At 38.0% G+C, this 23,752-nt stretch overlaps 1 protein-coding gene and 1 long non-coding RNA gene across 4 annotated transcripts in view; both read left to right on the top strand.

Moving 5' to 3' along the window:
• LOC148185728 (uncharacterized) overlaps positions 1–19,394 on the top strand; it is a 151,745-nt gene extending 132,351 nt beyond the window's left edge. For both annotated transcript variants that reach the window (XR_015775770.1, XR_015775769.1), the window contains exon 3: positions 19,033–19,394. This is a non-coding gene — a long non-coding RNA (uncharacterized LOC148185728). The remainder of the gene's footprint in view (positions 1–19,032) is intronic.
• Positions 19,395–21,895: 2,501 nt separating this feature from the next.
• LOC121961945 (uncharacterized) overlaps positions 21,896–23,752 on the top strand; it is a 266,687-nt gene continuing 264,830 nt past the window's right edge. For both annotated transcript variants that reach the window (XM_088073625.1, XM_088073624.1), the window contains exon 1: positions 21,896–22,395. In XM_088073625.1, the coding sequence (XP_087929751.1) occupies positions 22,389–22,395 (7 nt within the window). In that variant the 5' untranslated portion in view covers positions 21,896–22,388. The remainder of the gene's footprint in view (positions 22,396–23,752) is intronic.

Genomic DNA, 23,752 nt, shown 5'->3' with positions numbered 1-23,752 from the left:
GCTTTAATAAAGTTTTGCCAGGTTGTTAATATTGTAGCACAATCTGTCAGATATGAAGGCTTTACTGTTATAATCATCATGTCAGAAGCATATTTTCTCCCTCTAATAAAATACAAGCATGTGAGATCCGTGACCAATGATTTGATGTCTTCATATTATGATTAATTTCACATCTGGTCACAGGCGTGATTATATTATTGATGTAGTCACTGTCAATTTGCCATGGATATAATGCTAACAGTGGTTCTTGGCAAATAATTACATTATTAACCATAGAGGGAATAATGAAAGATTAGTGTATGCCAAGGCTGCCCGGCAGTAAATGTGGTACATTAGACTGTGTAGTGTGATTTTCAAACTTCAGTGTTTTTCCCATTCGGCTGCATTATTGATTTTTAACTGCACTGTACTTTAATTAATTGAAAGAAGCAATGAGAAGGGTGATAGTTCAGGGCATTTGCTTTGCTTGGGGCCCACGTTTGCAAAAAGACAGTGGGCCAGGGGCCATGCAAAGAGACTCCACACGTCTTAGGACATTTCTTGGATTTCAGGATGTTTGTAGGATTTTGCGTCGTTTCTAGGATTTTGGTGCATTTCTTGATTTTTTTTAAACATTCCTAGGATTTTAAGACATTTCTAGGATGGTAATTTGTTTCTAGGATTTGGGACGTTTCTTAAATTTTAGGACATTTGTAGAATTTTAGGACATGTCTAGGATTTTAGGATGTTTCTTGGATTTAAGGACATTTCTAGGATTTTAGAATGTTTTGCGGATTATACGACACTTATAGGAATTTAGGGCATATCTTTGATTTTAGGATATGTCCATGATTTGAGGACAATTTGGGGATTTTAGGACATTTGGGCATTCAGGGCGCTTCTAGGACTTTAGGACATTAGGGCCTTAGCTAGGCTCTTTCTTTTAATAAACAAGCTCTATTTTTATGTTGTTGATGCACTCTGGCACCTTGTGTGCACAAAAAGTGCAAAAAAATACCTACTGTGAATTATTTTAGTTTTATTGTGAATAAGAAAATGGTTGGGGGGCCACTCGGCACCCTGTTGGGAGCCAGATTTGGCCCATTGGCCGTAAGATGAGTATCTTTGGTTTAGTGGAATAAATTGATTAAATTCATTGTTTTCAAATCTATAAAGCTTTTATACCTGGAATCATTTAAAAACAGCTATCAGATTTCTTATGAAAAGATGCATTGCGGTATTATTCTGAGGTGTTGCCACAAGCAAGTCTGAAGACCTCGCAGCTTTGGGTATACCAATTACCGCACATTTCCTCTAGCTTGGCACTTTATGCCTTGGACAGAGTCATCACAGAGCCGGGGCGGAAGAAATTAAGACAAACTCTGAGCCTTGCTTTTCCCAGCACAGATGATAATTTTCCAGGCAATTAAGACGAGCTGAGCTTTAGGAGGTGGGGTCAGTGCATGCTCATGGGAAACTGGTGTGATAAAACCAGCACAGCGCTGTTGTGGGCAATGTAAAATGCTGCTTGTCAGCTGTCCTACAAGCTTGGGTAATTGACCCAGCTTCGAGACAGATCACTGATATCAAAGAGTCATTAAGTTCTTTAAAATTAGATTCTCTGATGAAATGTTGCCTAAATAGTGATTTTTTTTAAAAACAGTGTCTGTAAGTTCCAATGTATCTTTCTCAATGTCACCTACTAAGGTTACATGGACATGAATAAACCGTTTATGAGTCTTATCATATTCAGGATATAGTGTTAACATGACTACAGAAAAATTGGTTTATTCACGTTCTGCTTATTCATTCCAGTTTCTTTTTGAGTTCACCAGCTGGGATTTTTGGGTTTCTCATAAATGGAATATGGTATTTACAGTACAGTATCTTATCTGTCCAAGGTAATAGACCATTTTAACATGAACATGTTTACCATATTACCGCTTTAGTATCTCAATGCCTCCACGCCGGCGACAGCTGTCTGTACCATTCTTCAAATTTAGCGTGAACGTACACTTGGACTCAAGGTCACTGTGACCTCGTCTGTCTTATTCTTTTGAACCGAATATCTTAAGACCACCTTGAGGGAATTACTTAAAATTTGGCACAAGCGTTCGTGTAGACTCATGGATGAACTGATTAGATCTTGGTGGTCAAAGGTCAGCGTCACAGTGACCTTAAATTTGTCTCATTCTTGTGAAAGCGATACCTCAAGAACACCATGAGGGACTTTATTCCTATTTGAAACAAACATTCACTTGGATAAAATGATGAGCTGAATAGAATGGCCATAACTCAATAACTCTCAAGAACTGCCTTGAAACTGTGCTGATTGTATAGATCCTGCGTTTCCGGGGGGAAGATGTGTGAAGCATCCGTGTTTTCATAAACATGGATGGAAACTGTAAGGGTAACTTGACTGGTGCACGGAGGCATACAACCATGTAGCACTTTATCTAGTTTGGTTTTGAAAAGGCTAAATATATTTTCCACCTTTCAAGCTCTTTATTAACAGCGTGTATTTCTGTTAATACAGCACTGATATTGTCACTGCCTCAGTATCTGGTTAATTCAAAACTGTGCCTGCCGTTACAGTTGCAGAGCTAAATCAGACAGTCACTGTTCAGGGAAAAGCTTAGCGACTGCTCCAAAACAAGTCCATTGTTTCATGTGCTGCAGCTAATCCATGTTGGAGACACTCTGGATCATTCATCAGTGCCTGGACATAAGAACAAACACTGTCATTGAATGATTGTCGAGCCCGCCCGGGGTGAGCATTCATCTGCAACAAGGCTCGACTAATGAAGAGAGAGCTTAAATCTAAACAACTCTGGTTCGGCACTTCTTTACCCACATTCCTTCAAACACTAGTGCAAATATGCACAGAGCGGTCATCAAGCACGCAGTTAATCTGCAATTTGTTTCTTGGATAGTTGTCTTGTGTAGCTTCAGGCTTTAGTTATAGAGATGTGCGGTTTACAGTTAGCAACTGAAAAGTCCCATTTTATGTTTTGTTTGATTTAATATTTGCTGAGTAGGTGTGATATGAAGGCACGGCAGAGCGCAGGTCATGTTTGTTTGATCTCTTCTGTATGGGGAAATAAGCAATGAATGTGTGTTGATGTGATGCAGCAAAAGTAGGAGCTGATGTTGGATTGGGAATCCCATGTCGACCCACGCAAGATGCATGAATTCCCTTTAGATCGGGATTCAGGGAAAGAGTACCCAGTCCAAGGAGTGGATGTGAGTGTGGAGTAATTTATGTCATCATACTGTAGCTATATTATCATCTCGCAGTAGCTTGATATGCTACAGCATTTATAGTGCAAAATGTAAAAATTTTGCATGGTTATTTGCTGAATATGCTCTGAAATTTGAAACCAATCAGTAGCTACAGCTGAGCCCTGGTCTGAGGTATTTTGATGGTTTTAGACAACCCTGGGGTTTATTAAAGTTCCCATTTAGTGCTGCTCATGTTTAAAAGGTCTAAATACTTAAGAAATGCATCTGAACTCTGCACAAGAAAAGTGATGTTGATCCAGCTTTCAAAGGATTAACACAATCATTTTTACCTGCTGTCTACATGTATAGAGATACAGTCTCCCGAGCGCTCTGTTTCACAAGTCAACATGGATATGAAGTAAACATTTGCTTGAAAAGTCTTTACCTTACAAGGTGTTTCTAAAAAAGTTTACAAAAATATCCATATGCATGCAGCCAAGAAACAACCTCCTGACCCAGTATTGTATTAGTGCTACATTGACCCACCTTGGGTCCATTTCTAACCTGATATTTTTCATATGTACTATATATGTAAAAGTTAATGTGATAATTATTAAGTTCAGAGGTACAAATGGGAGCAAAGTTGTGCTGCTTGCTTTTTGTATTGACTTCATTTTCTAGCAACTTAGTGTGTGAATGTGATAGTGTTTGGTGCTGAAGTTTAGGATATTCAGATTTTCCCCAACCTTAATCACTGCGACGAGGGGCTCGGCATCCAAATACAGATCTGTCTCCCATACCTTGGTCTCACTAAAAAAGGTTCAACCAAGTAAAGCTAAACGTCCAATACGACCCTGGTAGTGCACAGCAGGAACATCACTTAGGCCATAATTACCTGGCACGTGTTTTGATTGTTCCTGGTCCTTTGTGCCACATTACCCCTGCAATCGTCACTTTTAACCCCCCTTTTGACTTTTGTGGAAGCCCAGCTCAATAAAGTCTGAAATTTCCCAACCGCCTACTGTCAGAGGTCTCTCGTCCCACCAAACACTCAATGACAATAACAATCCACTGGGGGAGTGATGTTGGGGGAGCGATTGCAGGTCTGCTCGATAGGTCTGCCAGCAAATTGCTTTTTAATGTTTCGCACAATAGCCCAAAACAAAGCGGATTGTTGTCCATAAGCCGAGCGAGGCCATTTAAGTGAGTGTGATACATGACTCACAGAGGACTCCAGGTGTCAGCGCCACCGTGGGAAGAATGAGGAGACAGCGGCGGTGATAGGGGAAGGTGAGCATTAATTAAGTGCATGGGTTTCGGGATGTTAGATTGACTGACGCTGGGATTAATGCTGAGGGAGTAGCCGCACTGATAAAAATGTTCTCGGACTGAAGCTGAGACCTGTGTGAAGTATTCAGTCAAATCAGACCTGAATCAGTATCAACTGTGTAGGCAGAGCGTTAAAGTAAGACCAGCGTGTCTGTGTGTTGCATGTTTAAAGGACATTTGTGGTGGCAAGAGGACAAATTCTGCAGGTTTTGATGATCCCCAGACTTTCCCTCTAGTGCCACTATGAGGTTAACGTACGAGTTTTACTAAAATATCACAACAATAAGTTGGACCGCCATGCGATTTGGTGCACATATTCATGGTCCCCAGGGGATGAATCTTGATAAATTTGGCGATCCATTGACTTTTCCTCTTGCAACACAGAGGTGTTTTTGGATTTTGCTAAAATATCTCAGCAAATACTGATTGATTTGCAGAGTAGTTAGGTATAGACATGCATTGTCCCTTGAGGATAATTCTTAATGGCTTTGGCAAGCCTCTTACCTTTCTGCTAGCGCCACTCTGAGGTCAGTATTTTTGTCTTTGAGTAAAAATTCTCAACAGTTATTGAGTGGATTGCCATGCAATTTTGTACAGACATTTGTGGTCTCCAGAGGATACATCTTAATACCTCTGGCAATCCTCTGATCTTTTCTCTAGCGCCACCATGAGGCTAATTTTTGGGGGCTTCCAGTGAAATGCCTTGGAAGTTATTGAGTGGATGATCATAATATCAAAAAAGTGAGGTGACCCAATAGTCAGCCTTTGCTGTCATTAGTTTTTTGATGATGGTTTAGTCTTTAGTTGTTTTTTTTTTTTTATGGCACATTTGGATTTTTTTCATGTCCCTCACAGTGATTGCTGATGGCAATTTATGCTGAACCAAAGAGTGCCACAGCTGATTAAAAAACAGCTCTTCATGACTTTTTTTAAGCACAGATATTTCAGAACATCCCGTCACTTGCTTTTTTCCTCATCTGTTTCCGCTGAGGGTTACAGCTCCAACCACGGACCCCCGTCGTACGCGCCAACCAATCGCCTAAAGCTCCCAGCGCCACATCTGTTGCATCTGTACAGCGGCGAGGCGGCGCGCTGTAGGATGCATCTAAACCGAGGACCTCGCCTGAATAATATTAATTAAACCTCCCTAACTAATTGTGTGTTACTTTTTGCTGTCAACCAATTATGTTTTACACTCTTGGGGAGAGGCGAGATCCCCTGCTCGCTGTGAAATTCCAGCTGTCATTGAATTTCAATAAGCATGTATTTAATTAACATACTAGGCCACTGGAGCATATCAATATTTATTCCTCTTAAAGATGAGACAGCGGCGCGTTTGTTCTGCCCACCGCCGGCTGAAGACGCCTGGTGAGTTGACATAACGTGCAGGAGAAAACATTTGATTGAGGACTTATAATAATGTTTACCTTGCAAGTGCAGCTGAGCTTAATGTGTTGGCTGTTTTTCAAATTGTCTGACACGGTGACGGGCGTTTCTTGGATTTGACGGCATTGGGGGCTTAGCTCAGACCTCTGGAGGGGGGACCAGGGATCCTGAACAAGCTGTATTTTGATGCTTTTTTATGTACCTTATTTACCCTAACAAATGCTTATTTTTTTTTTTTAACTTTAATTAAGAATTGTGATAAAAATGTATAAGAATGGAGAGGTTATTAGATCCAGGGATTTTTATCATTATTAGGGACTGTTGGTTATCTATGATAGGGGAGGGGCTGGTGCAAGAAAAGGCAGGCATATTAAATAATTCTTAAAGCAGCGGGGAGGGACTTATGTTTTTCTATTTTGGCTCCTGCAGGTTTAGAGGGCATGTTTTCTTTTAAAAAAAATGAGGCAGTTTTTTTGTCCCTTTAAAATTGTTGGTAATTTGGTAAAATTCTTTTTGGCAATTTTGTCTTTCTTTTAAGAATTTTGGTATTTTTTTCACTTTTTGCCTTTTTTTCTTTTTAAAGTTCTGGTGATTTTTTTTGTTTGTTGTTCTTTTGAGGTTTAAAAAAATTTTTTTTTTCTTTCAATATTAAAAAAAAAACAACTTGCCTTCCAAACCTGCGGGCCCGCCGAAAATTGCCAAAAGTACACCATTTATCACAACCAAAATTGAACATGAAAAATATTGTTTTATTTTCATTTTCCAACAGTCCTTGAGCATATCATGTGGGACGGACGCTTCACAAATTTTCCCAGACTCACTCAGGGAGGCATTAGGGAGGGTCAAAAACAAAAACCAGCCACCCCCCCTTTTCTCAAAAATAAAGAACAGCCCCTTACCCTTACTCTTATATTTAGATATGGGGCTATTTTTAAAACACCCCGGCCTAATGACGTCACTGCACATTGTAAACAAACGTCCCTTTTTAAGTGGAAGGCCTCGTGATGCCACATGTAGGTTTCAAACTGCCTCATGAATTTGGTCGGAGCAGATACTGATGTAAGTTTTTGCTTTTCCTCCGCCGTCCGTTTGTCTTACGCGCCTGTCCCGTGTTGTTCTTTTATCAAGCGCCGGTTTTGACAGCACAACAGAAACCATCCATCATCTAGATTTACCCCCACAACCCTAATATCTAGCAGACAGTCCAATGCCATAACACCACGGGCGACAAATGCATTTTAGAGGAAGGGGACGGTCTCAGTGTGTGTGCATGCACAAATCTTCCTGTGTGAGTGTGCTTGCAGAGGCAGGAAGCGCAGGGATGGAGGGGGGTATAATAGTGACAGAGTGAGCTAAACTCAAACTCTAGCTGCCATGCCATCGGCAACTGGCCGAGTGTACCCCGCGTTCTCGCTGGGTCAGCAGAAAAAGTGCACAAAACAGCATCAATTGATTCCTCCATGATATCAGGAGGAGGAGAAGGCCCATCACCGTGCAGCCTCCCTCCCTCCTTTTCATTCCAGCCGCTACCTGCTTTCTCCGAACGCTGTCACACATAATGAGGCCCGAGCTGGAGATGGAGCGAGAAGCCGAGACAGCAACCGCAGCCGCCGCCGCACAAACAACAGTCGCCGAGGCCCAGCGGACCACAGTGGAAATGGTACATATTTTAGCATAATGCTCTGCCGCTCCCTTGTGCTTCACACAGCAAAAGAGCTGTGTATTATTCAATGATGTGTCTACCGATCCAGTGGTCCCGTAAGGCTTGCGAGGTCACACATTCAAATGATGTCACATGTGTCCCGACTAATGATTCCCCGCAGGGAGAGGTTTTAGGAATTGCTGGAGAGTTGTTTTCCAGCGCGGGGTGCAGCCGGTCTGAAGAACACTGAAAATTCAAGGGCTTTTATTTGAAATATGGAGATAGTCATACAGATCGAGCTCTGTTTGTGTCACCCTTGAAGTGCAGCCACTTTTAGTGTCTCTCATAAGTGAGGGATGTGATTTGGCTCCGGCTTTCTACGTCAGCATCTTCTTTTAAATATTTTTTAAGACTTATCTTGATTTCGAGACTTTGTTTCTTATTCTATATTTCCTTTGAAATTTTAAAGTTTATTTTTACTCTCAAAGAATATTATTTTTGTATCTAACTGAATCCAATTTTTGAAAGTGAAATTTTTGGTGATTTTTTTTTTTTGGAAAGTTTTTCTTTAGATTTTTTTTTAATGTTTTTTTTTTTTCAAATTTCTAATTATTTTTTCCTTTATAAGAAAGTGGTGACAACAAAAAAAATGTAAAAATTATATGAAAAAAAACCCTTCTTAGAAAACATGTCTTCCAAACCTGCAGGGCCAAGGGTTGGGAAGGAATTTTTTTTAAATTTTTTTTTTTAAATCAAAAAATTGGTGAGTCTTTTTTTGGGGAAGGGCGTAAAGTGTGAAGGTTTCTTATTAATAAATCTGATTGATAGATTGATCTAAATTTTAACGTTACTTTGGTAGGGCAAACATAATGTACATTTCCATTTTTTTAGCTTGTGTCTTAAACACCCCTCGTTGGCCTACCTGCTCAATATATAGGTTAAGATACAAAATTTGATGGCTCATAATAGACTTTGCATTAGTATTGTTTTCGTGTTGCTAGCACCTAATTTAAAACCTTTTGTGCCCACGACCACTTAATACGTTGTTAAGAGTTTGTGTCTATTTCACATATCTCTGTTAGACTGTCAGTTGAGACTGGCTTTAAAAGTGCTATCCAAATAAACCCTGTTGTCATTATTCCTGTGATTTCCTCTAAATATCAGAATTTCTTTGATTGTACATTTAAAACGCACATTTCCATTTTCCTCAGCCAGTCTCTCTAAACGCTCCTCTTCACTCTACCTGCTTCATTTATAGATACTCTCACTGAAATATGTGAACACTCGTAAATGCCCGAATCAATTTCTGCAGCTAAGATGGGATGAAAATGAATCACTCTCCTGGCCCTGTGTCCAGGAACCGTGTTTAGCTTCAGCCGGCTGTTTAATAATTTCCCTTTTTAATTTCACATATAACCAGCTCAGTTGGTAGAAGTTCGGGGAGGCAGGGCCATCAACCAAAGCCACCTAAAAGGTGTGCAAACAGATAAGTACAGACTTGCCAGTGTCAAGACTCTGTTAGTCCACGTAAATACACCACACACCTCTCAATTTTATGCACTGGAGATGATAAAATGAGATTTTTTTTTTCACATTAGGGCGCCTCGGGGCTTGAAAGTGGAGGATCGAGGCGGTTATTCCCTCCGTTTTCACATCCGTGTACCACTTTGAGCTCCAAATACATTTAAAGAGGCTCGTGTCAGTGCTGTCTTATCAGCCGAAGATGAGCAGAGAGATCGTAAAAGTGAAGTAATTACCAGAAACACGTGATTAGAATGTCATTTGTGCTGACAGGGGCTAATTAGAGACGTCCCTTCTCGTCATCTCTGCTCCGATGACAGTCCATAATGGCAGGGGACCGAAACCCTGTTTTGAACTTTGCCTGCGTTAAAACGCACAGATGAGACGGTCCTCTTAATAATTTCTGTCACTTCAGTCATATTAACTTTTGAACAGACTTTATATAATGCTCCGATCCCATGTCGGCTTGTCTTACTCTTGATCTTCACTCCTTTTGTCAGATTTGCCTCAATGAGCACTGAAAGCACAAAGTCACTTTACGTGTCTGCCCGAGGGCGCCGCAACTTTTACACACGTGATGTCAAAGTTCAGACAAACGACGCGTCACAGTGATGAAGCGAGGAAAAGAGCAGAGAATCTCCCTTTTTAAACTCTCACTTCTTACAAATTTTCACTCCGAATCACCATCAAATCAGTGTTTTGTTTTTTTTTTTTTGTCAAAAGTAATGGTTGCCTTTTCCAATCAGCGTGGCTTAATTCTTCTTTTGTGCGCTGAATTCTTTTGATGCGTGATGCTAAATGACGGTGATTTCATCTTTTCCTGTCGTCCCGCTGAGCTATCTCCAGCCGTCTTTTATACCGTTTCAAAGGCTGTTTGTTGGGCTCATTGTGTTGTTTGTTTGCTTTTTCATCACCTCTGAATCACTGTGCTTATCTTTCTGCTTTTATTTTTATTTATTTTGTGAGATCTTTTGGCACATATAGTGTATTTTTTGTCATCTGTGCAATATCATAGAGCTGTAGCGATATCTTGACAAGTGTAAACAACATATTTGTATTGTGGACAGGATATAATACTTTTTTCTCTTTTTTTAAAAAATATATAGAGAAATCAGAAGTTGTGACGGCCTCATACTCTGTTTTCTATGGAAACAGGTTGAGAAACTACTTACAGTGAGAGGTGGAGGAAGTATTAATTTCCTGTACTTAAGTATAAGTACTGATACCACACAGTGAAAATATTGTGTTAAAATAAAAGTCCTGCATTGAAAATTTTACTTAAGTAAAAGTAAGTATAATCAGGAAAATGGACTGAGAAGTAGAAGTTCCCGATTCAGAAAAAACATCTTCAAAAAAGCACCCAAAAAATTAAAAATATACTTGAAAAAAAAAGAAATTACTTGTTTTTAATTAAAATAGTTGCCAATATAATTCCTAAACATAACTAAGTCTTTAGGCTTTTTTTTGTAAACTCCTGACCTTAAAGTTCAAAATGTGCCAAGCTCATATTGTCAGCAGCATAAAAATGAATCACTCAAAATGTGTTTACACAGATATATTATGAAGTTCTGTGAAAAAGTCTCAATAACCCGAGGAGATAAAAGTAGAAAACAAAAATATCATGATAAATAAACATTAACTTTTTCTACAGAATAGAAACAACCAACTTCATACCTACAATTTTTTCACTCTTATTTTTTATTTTTAACATTTTGGATAATTTAAATATATATAAAATCATGTAAAAAGACTGGTGGTCGTGGAACGTGTTTATCAGCAGGAGGAGGTGTGTTTTCTTTGGGAGAGCGGCATCAGTCTGAAAGTATTCACAGGAAGAGACTCGACTGAAGGGAGCTGTGGAGTATGAAGGGCGACAGAATTAGATTAATTATAGCTGCAGATTGTGATGCGTTACCACCTCCCAAACACTGCCGTCAAGGTGAAGACCCTGCAGGCTTTTTCTGAACCTGCAGCACAACAGCTTCTGACCCCTAAAATAACTCCTCACACTCAAAACCATGTGTCAACATATTCTGTGTGTACGATGAGGACATCAGTTTCAAACATGAAGTTTAGATTACTCACAGCTGTGTCGTCAGGGAAAAAGCAAACAAAAGAGCTTCTATTGAAAGATACCGTCCATGTGCACTGTGGGAAATGTAGTTCCCAGCATTTTTGGAGCTTGACCCTTACTAGGACCCAAAACCCTTGTTGTGATTTATTTATTTTTTTAAATCTGTGTCTTACAAGTGCCCTAAATTTATGGAAGTGTGATACTAAATCCGTGCATTACCCCTTTCATGGCTGCATTTTTGGAAATGATTAACCTTAAGTGTAAGTTGTATATTGATTTTACTTTTTAAAAGTGTACATAATGATACATACATTATGTGTATTTCAAATATGTTAAACATGATTATATTTGAAATACATAGAATTAATATACAAACATGGATTTTAAGAATTTTTTAGGATTTTAGCACGTTTGTAGGATTTTAGGGATTTTTTCTAGGATTTTAGGAGGTTTCTAGGATTTTGTGACGTTTCTTCGACTTAAGGACATTTCTAGTGTTTTAGGACATTGTTAAGATTTTAGGACGTTTTTAGGATTTTTAGACATTTCTCTGATTTTAGGACGTTTTTAGGATTTTCAGACATTTCTCAGATTTTAGGACATTTCTTGGATTTTAGGATATTAAATGGATTTTAGGACATTTCTTGGATTTTAGGCCATTTCTTGGATTTTAGGACATCAGTGGTTTTGCTAAGACCTCTGTTGCACTTGTGTTGTTGCAGCTTTTGTAAAAAACATGCTCTTTTTTGATGCTGCGTATGCACACTGGTACCTTATGTATACTAGAAGTACAAAAAAATCCCGAATTAATCAGTTTATATTGTGAATTGGGAAATGGTTGGGGGGCCACCTGGCACCCTATCAGGGGCCAAATTTGGCCCACAGGTTTGAAGTTGAATATCACAGCTTCCGAATATTTCTCTCCCTGTCAGACAGAGCTGAATGCATTATTATGTGCTGCTGTTTATTAATTCTGGGGATTATTTGTTTTGGAGTCACCTGGGTGGACGTTTGAGGTGACAGCAGCATCTGGTAGCACTTTCAGCGTGGCGCCAAATATCACGCAACAGTAACGAGTCTGTAGTCACACAAAGGAGTCAGTGAACTATTGTACGCCGTACAGCAGAACAATTAATTACAGCCAGTGTGGTATGATGTGTAAATGAAACAAATTTCCCATCAAATTGTCTGGGGAGATATCGAGCAACTGAACTGCAGAGAGGAGTGCTGAGCATCAGTAGGCAAGGGGAGAAAGTCGAAATAATTGCAACAGCGTCGGCATCATTAGGAAAGGGAATGTGCATTAAAAGAAAGGAGCGGGGCAACTTTGAAAGCCAGATTTTACTTCTGTTATTGTAATTGTTTATGCATCATCATACCCTCTTTGATTTTTAAATATTTATAGCATTAAAGAGGATTTAATCTTTTTTTTTGTGATAATTTATCAAATATTTCTAGAAGAGTTAAAGTGGAAATCAAAATGTTTTTTGTTTTTTTAGCTTTAACATAATTTGAAGTAGATTGCACAATGTAATGGCTATAGAATAATGACAGCATCAGCGTTAAGATTTGATTTCTTTAAGTTTTGCTTTCATTATGCAGTTCTGTCTGCTACCCGCTACAATCAGCTGGGAAAATCAAACTGGAAAAATTGGTTTGATTTCTTTCAAAAACATGGGGGATAAAAAGGCAGTCAGCATCTTGGCATGAAATGCCCCACAAAATTCGAAAAATTTAAAGTTTTTTTTGTAAAAAAAAAAAAAGGTGATAAGAAATTTGAATCTTTAGAACAATTATTAAATACCTAAGGGAAAATACAAAGAAAACTATATTTCTTCTTATTATAATCATCAGAAATTATTATTTGCATTTATTTTATTTTTTATTTTCAGCATGTTTCAGGTCGTTTTCTGTTTTTGAAAGAAATCAAGCAAATTTGCACAGATTTCAAAGGGTTAATAACATCTTGTGTGTCACTGCATTTGACTCTTGGCTGTAACTAGAAAATTTCTGCCCATCAATCAGTATTTCATGTGCTTTTTTTGAAGTCCCTTCAAAATTTTACACAGTCAAAAATGAAAATAAATCACATCAAAGTACATTTTCACACCCAAAGCTGGAAAGCTGATTGAGACATAAATTCACATTATGCTTAAAAACATTCAAATTTGGCCATAAAAAAAAGCTATGCTGAAAGAACAACACTAGATCCAGGTTATCATTTTTCTTCCTGCTCAGAAGCAGCCAAGCGAGAAGAGAAGCGGGTGTTTTCCTCCTGAAGACGGGGCCCCTCAGAGGCTCACGTCCCACTGGGCCTATCTAAGTAGCGTTTTGAGACGAGATGCACCAGGATTTATCCCGAGGGAAAAGGTAGCTGGCAGCCCGGTGGACCAACCGAAGCACTCTCCCTGGAGCTGTGCGAAAAATGCAAGAGCTGTGCAAGAGATGTAAATGGGTTTACTTACAGCGTGGTATATTTACAACACGCTGCTGCAGGAGGACAGACGGGTTGTCATGTATCACACAAGCATGGCACAATTTATGGGAGCTTACATATTTATCTGGGTCTCAGCGTGTAGTTTAATGTTGCAGAATTTTGCAGGATATTCACAATAAGAATATATTCAGTTACCATACGAAGGCTTAGTTTGGCAACCAACATGAGGGCAGAATAATATTTCTTGTCATGAGGGAATCAATCAGATGCACTCTGCAGTTCCTCAAAGTCACTGTGAGTGGCCTACATGCAGGCAGGCAGCCCACCAGATTCAATTTACTGTAAATGCAAATAAGAAAATAGAGGTCACTGTTTGTATCCCTAAGCAAATAAGGCAATTGTTTACTGCTATATCTCTTGTTCAGGGTCCTTAGAGTTCTAAAAAAAAACCCTGGAAGAGTCAGTTTTGCATATAAAATATACATTTGCATATAGCTATTTCCAGGCCTGGAAATGTATTGGAAAACTTTTACAAACCTGTGTAGAAAAATTGAAAATCCAACAAAATTGCTGTGATAAATGGTGTAAGTTGTGGTGATTTTAAAGAAGAGAATGCCTTCCAAAGAAATAAAATAAATGACAAAATGTTTTCTTTAAAAATCACCAAAAGCTTTTAAATAAAAAATGCCAATTTTTTTCTTTGAAAATCGCCGACAATGTTTAAAGAAAAGAAAAATAAGAAATTGTTTTCTTTAAAAATGACCAAAAATAAAAGAAAGAAAAAAATTTTTTTAAAAATAACCAATATGTTTTATTTGCCTTCTGCCGGTTATCTTTAAACATTTATACAAAATTTATAAAATATATACAAAATACTGCCATTTAAATTTGTATGCCCCTCCCCTCAGCCCCAGTTAAAATAAAAACATAAGTACCTCGTTAGTGCTTAAAAAATAATTTGACATGCCGCCCCCTTTTTTGCATCAATCCCTCCCCTTTCATAAATAACGAACAGTCCCTAAATTATATTCATTATATATATATATATATATATATATATATATATATATATATATATATATATATATATATATATGGTTAAAAAGCTTTTACATAGTAATGAAAATGAACTAATAAGGAGTATCGATGGTCATTTCAGAGAATCTACGGTCTTGAAAATTTGCCTCAAAGACACAAAATACATTAATTTTCTTACAGTACATTCCCAGTGACAAAAGTCATGGGAATGTATGGGTTAAACGTGTATGAACCCTGCTTGTTGTGTTGTATCAACTGTTCAGCACCAGAGAGGCACTGATATGGAGCAGTTGGATAGATATTAATATTTTTCTTCCTTGGCTCGGTATGAAATGGAAAAGGGTTGTATTAAAGTTTTGATTAAATTCACAAAGAGCTCAAATCAAACTCGTCTAAAGCTGAAATGTGGAAAGTGTGTTATTACGTTTGTCCAGTGCATGTCTGTCTTGTTTTGCGCTATCGCTGATTTTCAAAAAGCCCTTTCATTTTGGAAAGAGAAGGGGCTGCGATTGATTTGGTGACTCGCATTTAGTCCTAACTTTCCAAGCTATATATTCACTTTGCAACTCACACTTATCATCCTTTTCAACCTCCTTCAGAAAGTTTTAGCTTTTAAGCTTTGGGGTAAACACTAATTGAAAATAGTTTATTATCATATTAAAGGACAGGAGTTACTTTCATGTTGAGGTTTCACAATCTTTGACCTTATCAGCAGCGACAATAAAGTAAAAGCTCTATGACAAGTTGCTTTTCATCTTCGTAACCACCTTTCTCAGTGAAGATCAAGGGCGGTAATATTGCTAGGTAAGCTAAGCAACAGCGTGTCTGTGGTGTGTAGTGGTACAAGAGCTTATAATGAACTCATTATGACATGAAGTGACCATTTTTTCACCTCCAAATGTGCCATCTGTCAACTCTGAGTGTCCTTTAGGGAGCTTTCGCACCTGTAGTTTGGTCTACTCGGTGCAATTCAGGGATAAAGTTGCAAAATTAGGTGTTTTTAGACCCAAGAAGCTTTTCTTTGTTCCAAGCTGTGAGAACTACGAATGTTTGTAGATCTTAAAACATCATTTTGAAGGACTTTTTTAGCTCCTGTTTCAGAGTAGATTCTCTCTTAGCACAAAAGGGAACCTTAAGCAGCGTAATGTACCTTAATTGGTCAAAAACAGCCAGTGCAGCACCTGGCAACCAACATTTAAAAAACACACTCTCATCTCAAGTTGCCACATGTTGCCACTTTGCAGTGAGCTTCCATATTATCAATCAATCAATCAGATTTTATGTATATAGCACCTTTCAAACAAATCAAATGCATTGAAAGTGTTTTACAGTTTGATTAAAGAAACAATTTTGGTTTATGTTTAAATGCATACGTTTATGCCTCAGGTATCTTTCTACATCTGCTATTTACATTCTTGGATGCCGCTACCGTGATGTCAACTCAAGCACACGCTGCACATGTTTATGTTTAGGCAACATCAGCTCATGGCAACCAACGTCAGGTCGTCAACAAACACACATGCTGCCACGAATGGTTACCATTAGGCAACAAGGGCTCATGCTATGTCGAAAAAAGACATTCAGAAATCACATTCAGATGGGAAGTGAACAATGGACTCCTGCATGAAAGTCCGCGGTTTGTTGGACCAATCCACCGCCCTTTTCACCAGCCCTATAGGGACCTTTGTGCTGCTTATATTTATTTACTGGCCTTATTCTCACGTGATGCTGTCCATGTGCTTATCATGCTGCTGCGGCATGACAACAATAACACCGTGACTGGTTTTGTCTGGCCCATTCTCATCGAGCAGCGTTTCATGTGTACGCGAAAAGGTGGCTTTTGGCATCGTATTCTTACGCCAAAAAAAAACACTCCAGGATTTGGTCAAAACGGCCCAAACCGCTCACCACCCAGCACATGTATTTCTTTACCTTTAATGACAGTGACACGATTGTGGATCCCAGTGAATTTTCCCAGTTGCCACACAGATATCCTGATGGTCCGCGGACAGTGATGAGCTGCTTATTCTCCGAGCGAGACAACACAGTGCCCGGAGCTATTCAGTATGCAAACAAACAATTGACATGGCTGCTCGACAAGGTGCCACTGGGGATTCCCCTTCAGCGAGCGCAGCAGGAGCAGGTGTAATGTCAGCCTCGCCTGCGCCTTTAAAAATACACTCACAGACTGATAGACACTACATCTTCCTCCTAAAAAAATGACTCCCCTGCAGGCCTGTCAGAGGGCAACAACTGGAGATTTCAGGAAAAAAGAAGGCCAAAAAAAAGAGAGAAATTGAGAGACCTGTTGTTTGTTTTGCGCCACAGCCTTCACAGATACGGAGCGAAGGAGAACATAATGCCAAATGATGCTCGCCTGACGTGCCGTTGTCTGTCTGTCATTGATAAAAGTTGGGGAGCAGAGATATTTAAATGCGAAGCCGGGATGTTTTTCTCCTATCAGGATAACTGTCTGATCGGGATTTGCTGGTTGGAATCACATGAAAACAAATCTGAGGGCTTGTGGTGCTCATGAATTACAGAGACACATTTTTTTATTTATTTATTTTTTCCGGAGACGCTACAGATCATACCCCTAATCCCTCTGTGCTGTCTATGCAAATCACATGTCGCTGGGTTGATATCCATTCTCCTGCTCGGCTCTGGCTGGACACGAAGCTCTCTTGTTGTTTACATCAACTCTGACTCACAGGACTATCGGGTTTATGCAGCCATGTTGTGTGGGAGTGAAGGAGATACAGTAACAAAGCTGTCTGAGGAAAATGGCCTGAATCAAATCTACTGTATGTGTCTCGATGATCCTGACATTCAGTGGCATCAATGGGCCTGGGTATATATATATATATATATATATATATATACATATATATATATATATATATATATATATATATATATATATATATATATATATATATATTTTCCCCAAAAATATAGAAATAGGCCTAAGGGACTGTTCTTTATTTAACAGAGGAAGAGGGTGGCTGTTGTGGCTGCTGGAAATTTGAAAAATCCAAAGATAATATCTCTTGTTAAACTATGTAATTTTGGCGATTTTTATTTTGGTCGGCCCGTGGGTTTGGAGGGCATATCTTTCTTTACAGATCAACAAAAATATTAAATGAAAAAAAAAACAAACAGTATGCATATTAAAGGGTAAAACATCCTGAAAATGTTTGTAAGGAAAAAAAATCACCACAAATTAAAAAGAGAAAAAAATTTTCTAAAAAAAAATCACCCACATTAAGTTTATGCCCCTCCCATAAGCCAAAATCAAAAACATAAGTCCCTCCCTGGTGCTTAAATAATTAGTTGACATGTGTTCCCCTTTTTGCACCACCCACTCCCCTCTCATAAATAACAAACAGTCCCTAATAATGTTTTTTTTTTTTAAAAAAGCCCTGGATCGAAAACTTTGTCCATACTTATACTTGATACAAATATTTAGATTCTGCCACTTTTATAAAAGTATATACTATTTTTCCAACTCTAGTCAATATATTTTTTAAGTATGCTGTTTCTATGCTAATTCGTGACAGCTACTGAATTTTTTGCATCATAATTTGTAATTAAAATAGGTACCAGTGTGCATAAAAAAACATAAAAATTGAGTCTGTTCATCAAAAAGGAGGCCAGACCTCCAGTGTCCTAAAATCCTAGAAATGTCCTGCTGACGTTCCCATTGTTGCCTGCTCTCCGTATGCTGGACTCCAAAGCCAAATATGACTCGTGACTTGTAAAAAAACACCAACAAGTTGCATTGTCTCCAGTCCATGAATGCTCTTTATATTTGGAAAACCCCTCGCCATGTTGTCAGTTCCGATAACCCAGTCTAAAGGCTCTGATTTATATATATATGCCACGAAGGTTTAAAGGATGAAATGAAGGAACACATCAACAAATCATATTTGACAAGTTTTGTTCTTCCTCCGGAGGGAAATGGAAAAGGCCTTTAAAGAGAAATGAAATGGATAAAAATACAGATGTTCGTCTCCCTCAGAGGAATTAACGCTCAGAAGTTGCCTCTTTCAAGTCAAACGCAATCTATTCCCACTTTGATATCACTCACTCCAGTTGAGGAAATTCAGAATGTAAACTGACCTGAGTGTCAGTATTATTGTATTATCTTCGCCCGTGAAAGAGAGCGATCACATTCTCCACTTTATGTGGCGCGTGCAGCCGGGAGTCGACGTCCTGCTTTCTCACTGCGCCAGACAAACACGATCTCAGCGCCGCGGCAGATGTTTCATCTACAGTTACTGTAAATAGGGCACGCGTTTCCAGGATGCAGTAATAAATATTATCAGTGTTATTTGCTCGCTGTAATGTGACCTCTTGCAAAAGAAATAAACAGAATGTGTTTGTCTCTTTTCTCGTTGCCAGGTTTCAGCTGTGTATGCCTCTGTCACATACAACCCCTGCGATAGTAAATACCACCTCAGGTATGCACACAAACAGAAATGTCAATACATTAATACAATATTCAATGGCTTTTCTATTCATTCTTTCTATTTTTTTCTTAACCCTTAAAAACCTGAAGCGACATCTCTTTTCTTGTGCTGTTTTTAGATGCCTTTCACAAGTATTTAAACCTTTGAACCGACAGCAAATTGGTTTGATTTCTTTCAAAAACGTGGGAAAAAAAGGACTTGGTAATAAGTGTCCCACAAATTGCAAGAAAGTCGTAGATTTGGAAAATAATTTTTAAAAAAAACCTCATAAAAATGTCTAAGAAAAAAAAAATCGGGGAAAACTATATTTATAATTATCATCTATACATACTTCAAGTTTTGTTACATAATTTTTGTGATTTTTAAGCACTTTTTCCAAGTCCTGTTCTCCTTGTTTATTTTATTTTTTTTTTATTTGTTTATTTTAAAATAATTTTTAGTTAATTTTCTTATACTATTTACTAATTTCTTGCAAATTTCTGGGTCATTTCTTCTTTTGTTGCTCATTGCCCTCTTCCTGTGTCTTTGAATTAAAACGATCAAATTTGCTCAGACTTTAAAGGGTTAATATACATTTTGGAATTTTTTTCCTTGGGCTGCTTTCAGACGCCTTTCACAAGCATTTAAACTATTGAATCCCAAGCAAACTGGTTTGATTTCTTTAAAAAACATAGGAAAAAAAAGGTAAGGAGCAACTTGGTTAGAAATCTTCTAATTGCAAGAAATTAGTAGCTTTAGAAAATGATTTCGAACAAAGTCGGAAGAATCTCTGGGGGGAAAAAGGTAACTTTCTTGTGCTTTTTCCTTATTTCTTACTAATTTTGGGTTCATTGCTTTTGTTGCACATTGTCTTCTCTCCATGTATTTAAAATAAATCCAGCCACTTTGCTCAGATTTCAATGGGTTAAAATCTCTGAATTAGAATTTTCCTCAGTATCCATCCTTAGTATTATATATTTAATGACTATGATTAATAGAATAGAAAAATACAGCATTTGCCTGAGTTAATGTGACTTCCAGTATAAACCTCCACTGTCAGTGTTATTTCTGGATACAGGTCATTTTATTGGTTAAACAGATAATTTATGGAAAAATTGACAGAAAGTTATGTTTTCTTATGTTTGTTAAAACCTGGGATGTCAGACAAGATGTAATCAGCTGTATTTTCTGACAATTCAGATTTTTCTCTTAAATTGTACTTACTTTACTAAAAAACAAACAAATAAATAAATAAATCCTGTCTCAGTATGTCTCTTTTAAACACACTGTGTTTATGACAATCAGACTGCTGCTCACAATAAAAAAAACAATCAAATCCAGAGTTTGTATCTGTACTGTTTTCATCAGTTTTTGTCAAAAAACCCCAAAACCTGTTAGACATTGTGATATAATTATGCCTCAACAGATGAGCTTAACTGAAAATAAACACCTTCCTCCAATTCCAGTCTCATTTAAAGTAAAAGAGCTGTCTGGATTAAAAATTCAGTTTGTTCAAACGACAATTAAAACTTTTCTTGTTTACTGTCCAAAAGAGTGTGATGGTGCAGCGGAGGTTAGCAGATGGCAAAACATTCCTTATACCTGTATGATTGCATAATGCTATTTTACAGTATGGTGTCAGGACTCTAGCCAAGCATAAACAAAGCTGTTGTTGCGTGAGAAAAGGTTTCTGGGAGCCACATGGTTGCCTCTGATACTGGGCAGACATGGAGCTGCTTCACTGAGCAGCAGCTCTGATTCTCAGATTGCTGCAAGACAAACAACCCAAAAGTCAGTGGGATCACCAGACAGAGAAGGAGGGAAATATAAGGAAAGTGAAATAAGGAATCAGAGAACCCAGGGAGCAACTTCTGAGGCTTTGACTCGTATCTCATACTGTTACAGTTAAATGCTCAGAGTTTAGGGCCAAGTTAACTCTGTGAACACCCAAACATGAAAGGAAAGTAGGAAAGAGCAGCTAGGCCTCCGTACTTTTGTCACAGTTACATGTAAAGTTAAAGTTTGAGCATCAAACACCAAATTTCTTGCATTCGGTGGAAGTTTTAAAAATTGACTCTTATTTACATGCAGCAATGCTCTCTGGCACTCTGTGTTGCTTTAAAATATTTTTGTCGACTGCAGATCAACTTTTACAGTATCAGTCAACACATATGTAGGTGGATTTTTAAAGGAAAGATGCCTGTGGATTTGGATGACATTTTATTTTATTATTTTGGGTAGGTAATATTTATTTTTAAAAAATCCTTTAAAATGTTTAATGATATGGATTTTTTTTTTTTTAAAAAAAAAAAGAAATGGGCAGTCTGGGCTTTTTGTTTTTTTTCTTGAAACATTTTTGATTATATATAGGGTTTTTTAAGACTTTTTTTCTTTCTTTTTTGTGATTAAAAAAAATTATTTTATTTTATTTTATTTACTTTCAACATGTTTTGGGTATTTTTCTACGATATCATGCTTTCCAAACCTGCCGACCCGCCGGCATTATACCAGTTATAAAAGCCTGTAGACTGTAAAGACAGAAAATTATTGTTGAATTTTCAAATTTCTGACGGTCCTTGAACATATCATGTGGGATGAACACCTCATGCATTTTCTCCGAATCACTCAAAGTCTGTCTGAACCCGCATATTTGTTGTTTAGTTAAATATCTTAAATTTTGTGTCTTGATTGCAAAAAAATAAAGAAAATGTATGTCGGCGTTCTCTGCAGTGAAGGGCTCCCTTAACTGTCAAGGGGGTTCCCCTCCTCACCAGCAAGTCGCACCAGCGGGGCGCTGCAGTCTGTTTGTGCTGTCGTTGATTCCAGCACGACAGTACCCCCTTACACGGGCCCCGCCCCTTTGTGACGACGCGACGAACGGAAGTTTTCAAATCTGTCAGGCGACAGCTGATTCTGTTTGTCCGTTTGCTTCCCTGCTGCTACTCCAAACAGTAAAATCGCCAAAAAATAAAGTCTAAAGTCGATTTAAAATCAAAAGGAGGCAAAATTATCTTCACCGACGTCAGTCCGGATATTGCCTGGGGAACTTGAAGCGCGGTTGGATGTGTTTTATGTAGCCGGTAAGCTAGCTAACGTTAGCCGTGTGTTAGCTAACATGAGAAAGTTCAAGTGGGACTTTTGAAGTGCGCAAAAACAGAGACAAGAGGACTACATCATGGACAGTTTTGGGAATATTTGTGAGTTTTTGTGTTAAAACATTGGACATTTTGGACATTACACACCAGCTCCAGTGGACTTGGTGTCATTTTTGCTGGATTGGATTCAACCTAGCAGCCGCCGGATGAAAACATGGTCGGTAAGTTGTCTCATGTTCCTTATTTGTCTCGGTAAAGGCTGATATAGATGCTGGCTATCTGCTGTTGCAAAAATGATGTTGTTTGTTGGTGCTTGTGTTGCAGACCGCCGTGTCTGCTTGGTTACTGTATTAACCTGCAGGGACTGTTCTGTGCACCTTATGCGCTTTTCATTCTTTATTTTTTGGTCGTTTTGGATGTGTTCGTGCATGTTTCTTACAATTTGGGAAGATTATGCACCTTTGTTTAATCTTGGTATTTCCAGCTCAGCTCTTATAATAAGTCTAAAATTCACCCTGTCAACAAAATGGTTATATTCATACTGTTAAGTGCACAAATGTGCCATTGAAACCCATTCAATCTGCAATTCAAAGCATAAAAACATTGCTTTGTATTATTTCCGGGTGTCATTATGGGCTTTTGCTTTGGAAACTGTCTATTTTACTGTTTTCCACCTGATGACGTCATTTTAACCATATTTTGCACATGGAGAAAATACATGCTATTTCCACCAGGTGCACTGTCACAATTAATGTTGCTGCAAATCACTGACATATTCCAGGTTGTGATAAACCAAAACATCAACAAAAAACTACTTTGACTGTAGGATATTTAAAAGTAATTCATTATTTGTGTTTGTTTTTTTTATTCATAAAAACATAGTGACAAAAACCTGTTATTAAAAGGGTTAAACTCTTGTTGGTTGGCTGAAAAATAAGCTTAATGAAAGTAGAAAATAATATTAATGTACAGTATTATTAAAGCTTGATTTTAAAAAGCGCATTCTGTTCACAGAGTAATACCTACGTATGTACAATGTGTGTAATATTTCAGTGGTCCCCAAAGGTGAATGGTTGCTTTCACAGCTGGTTGTTGTTGTTGTCTTGTGTTTTGATTGTTTGAGCTTTATGGCTGTATGGTTGTAACTTTTGGGCCTCTAACATCTCCGAATGTCAAACTGCATACTTGTTTGCCTTCTATCCTCGGTTGCAAGCCCTGCTAGGTGCTCTTATTTATTAAATATTTTTATCTCACTGAGGTTTTGAGTAATTGGAAAAATCCAAAACACTAGCCCTGGTTCTCATGTATGTTCTGATGTATTGACTGCGCTCTAGAGTTTGTTTTGGCTTTCTGCAGCACTTTGTATTGTATTTGTATTTGCAGCTCATTTCTGTTTTTGTTTTTGCCTTTTCTGCAACTGAAAATTTGGCAAAATGGCATATGTAAAATGTAAAACTTTACTTAGATATTCTTAAAGTTACTTACAAAATGAATGGGATGTCACTACAAGTATGAATTGTTAACTATTAACTATGGTCTACGAGAACAATATTCAAAGACTTCAGAATAGTATCAGTA

The sequence above is a fragment of the Plectropomus leopardus genome, chromosome 23 (genome assembly GCF_026936395.1).
Source record: "Plectropomus leopardus strain MGB_pleo_1.0 chromosome 23, ASM2693639v1, whole genome shotgun sequence".
NCBI classification, from domain to species: domain Eukaryota; kingdom Metazoa; phylum Chordata; class Actinopteri; order Perciformes; family Serranidae; genus Plectropomus; species Plectropomus leopardus.
Note: the sequence above shows the minus strand (reverse complement) of the source record. Positions and strands in the feature narration are given on the sequence as shown.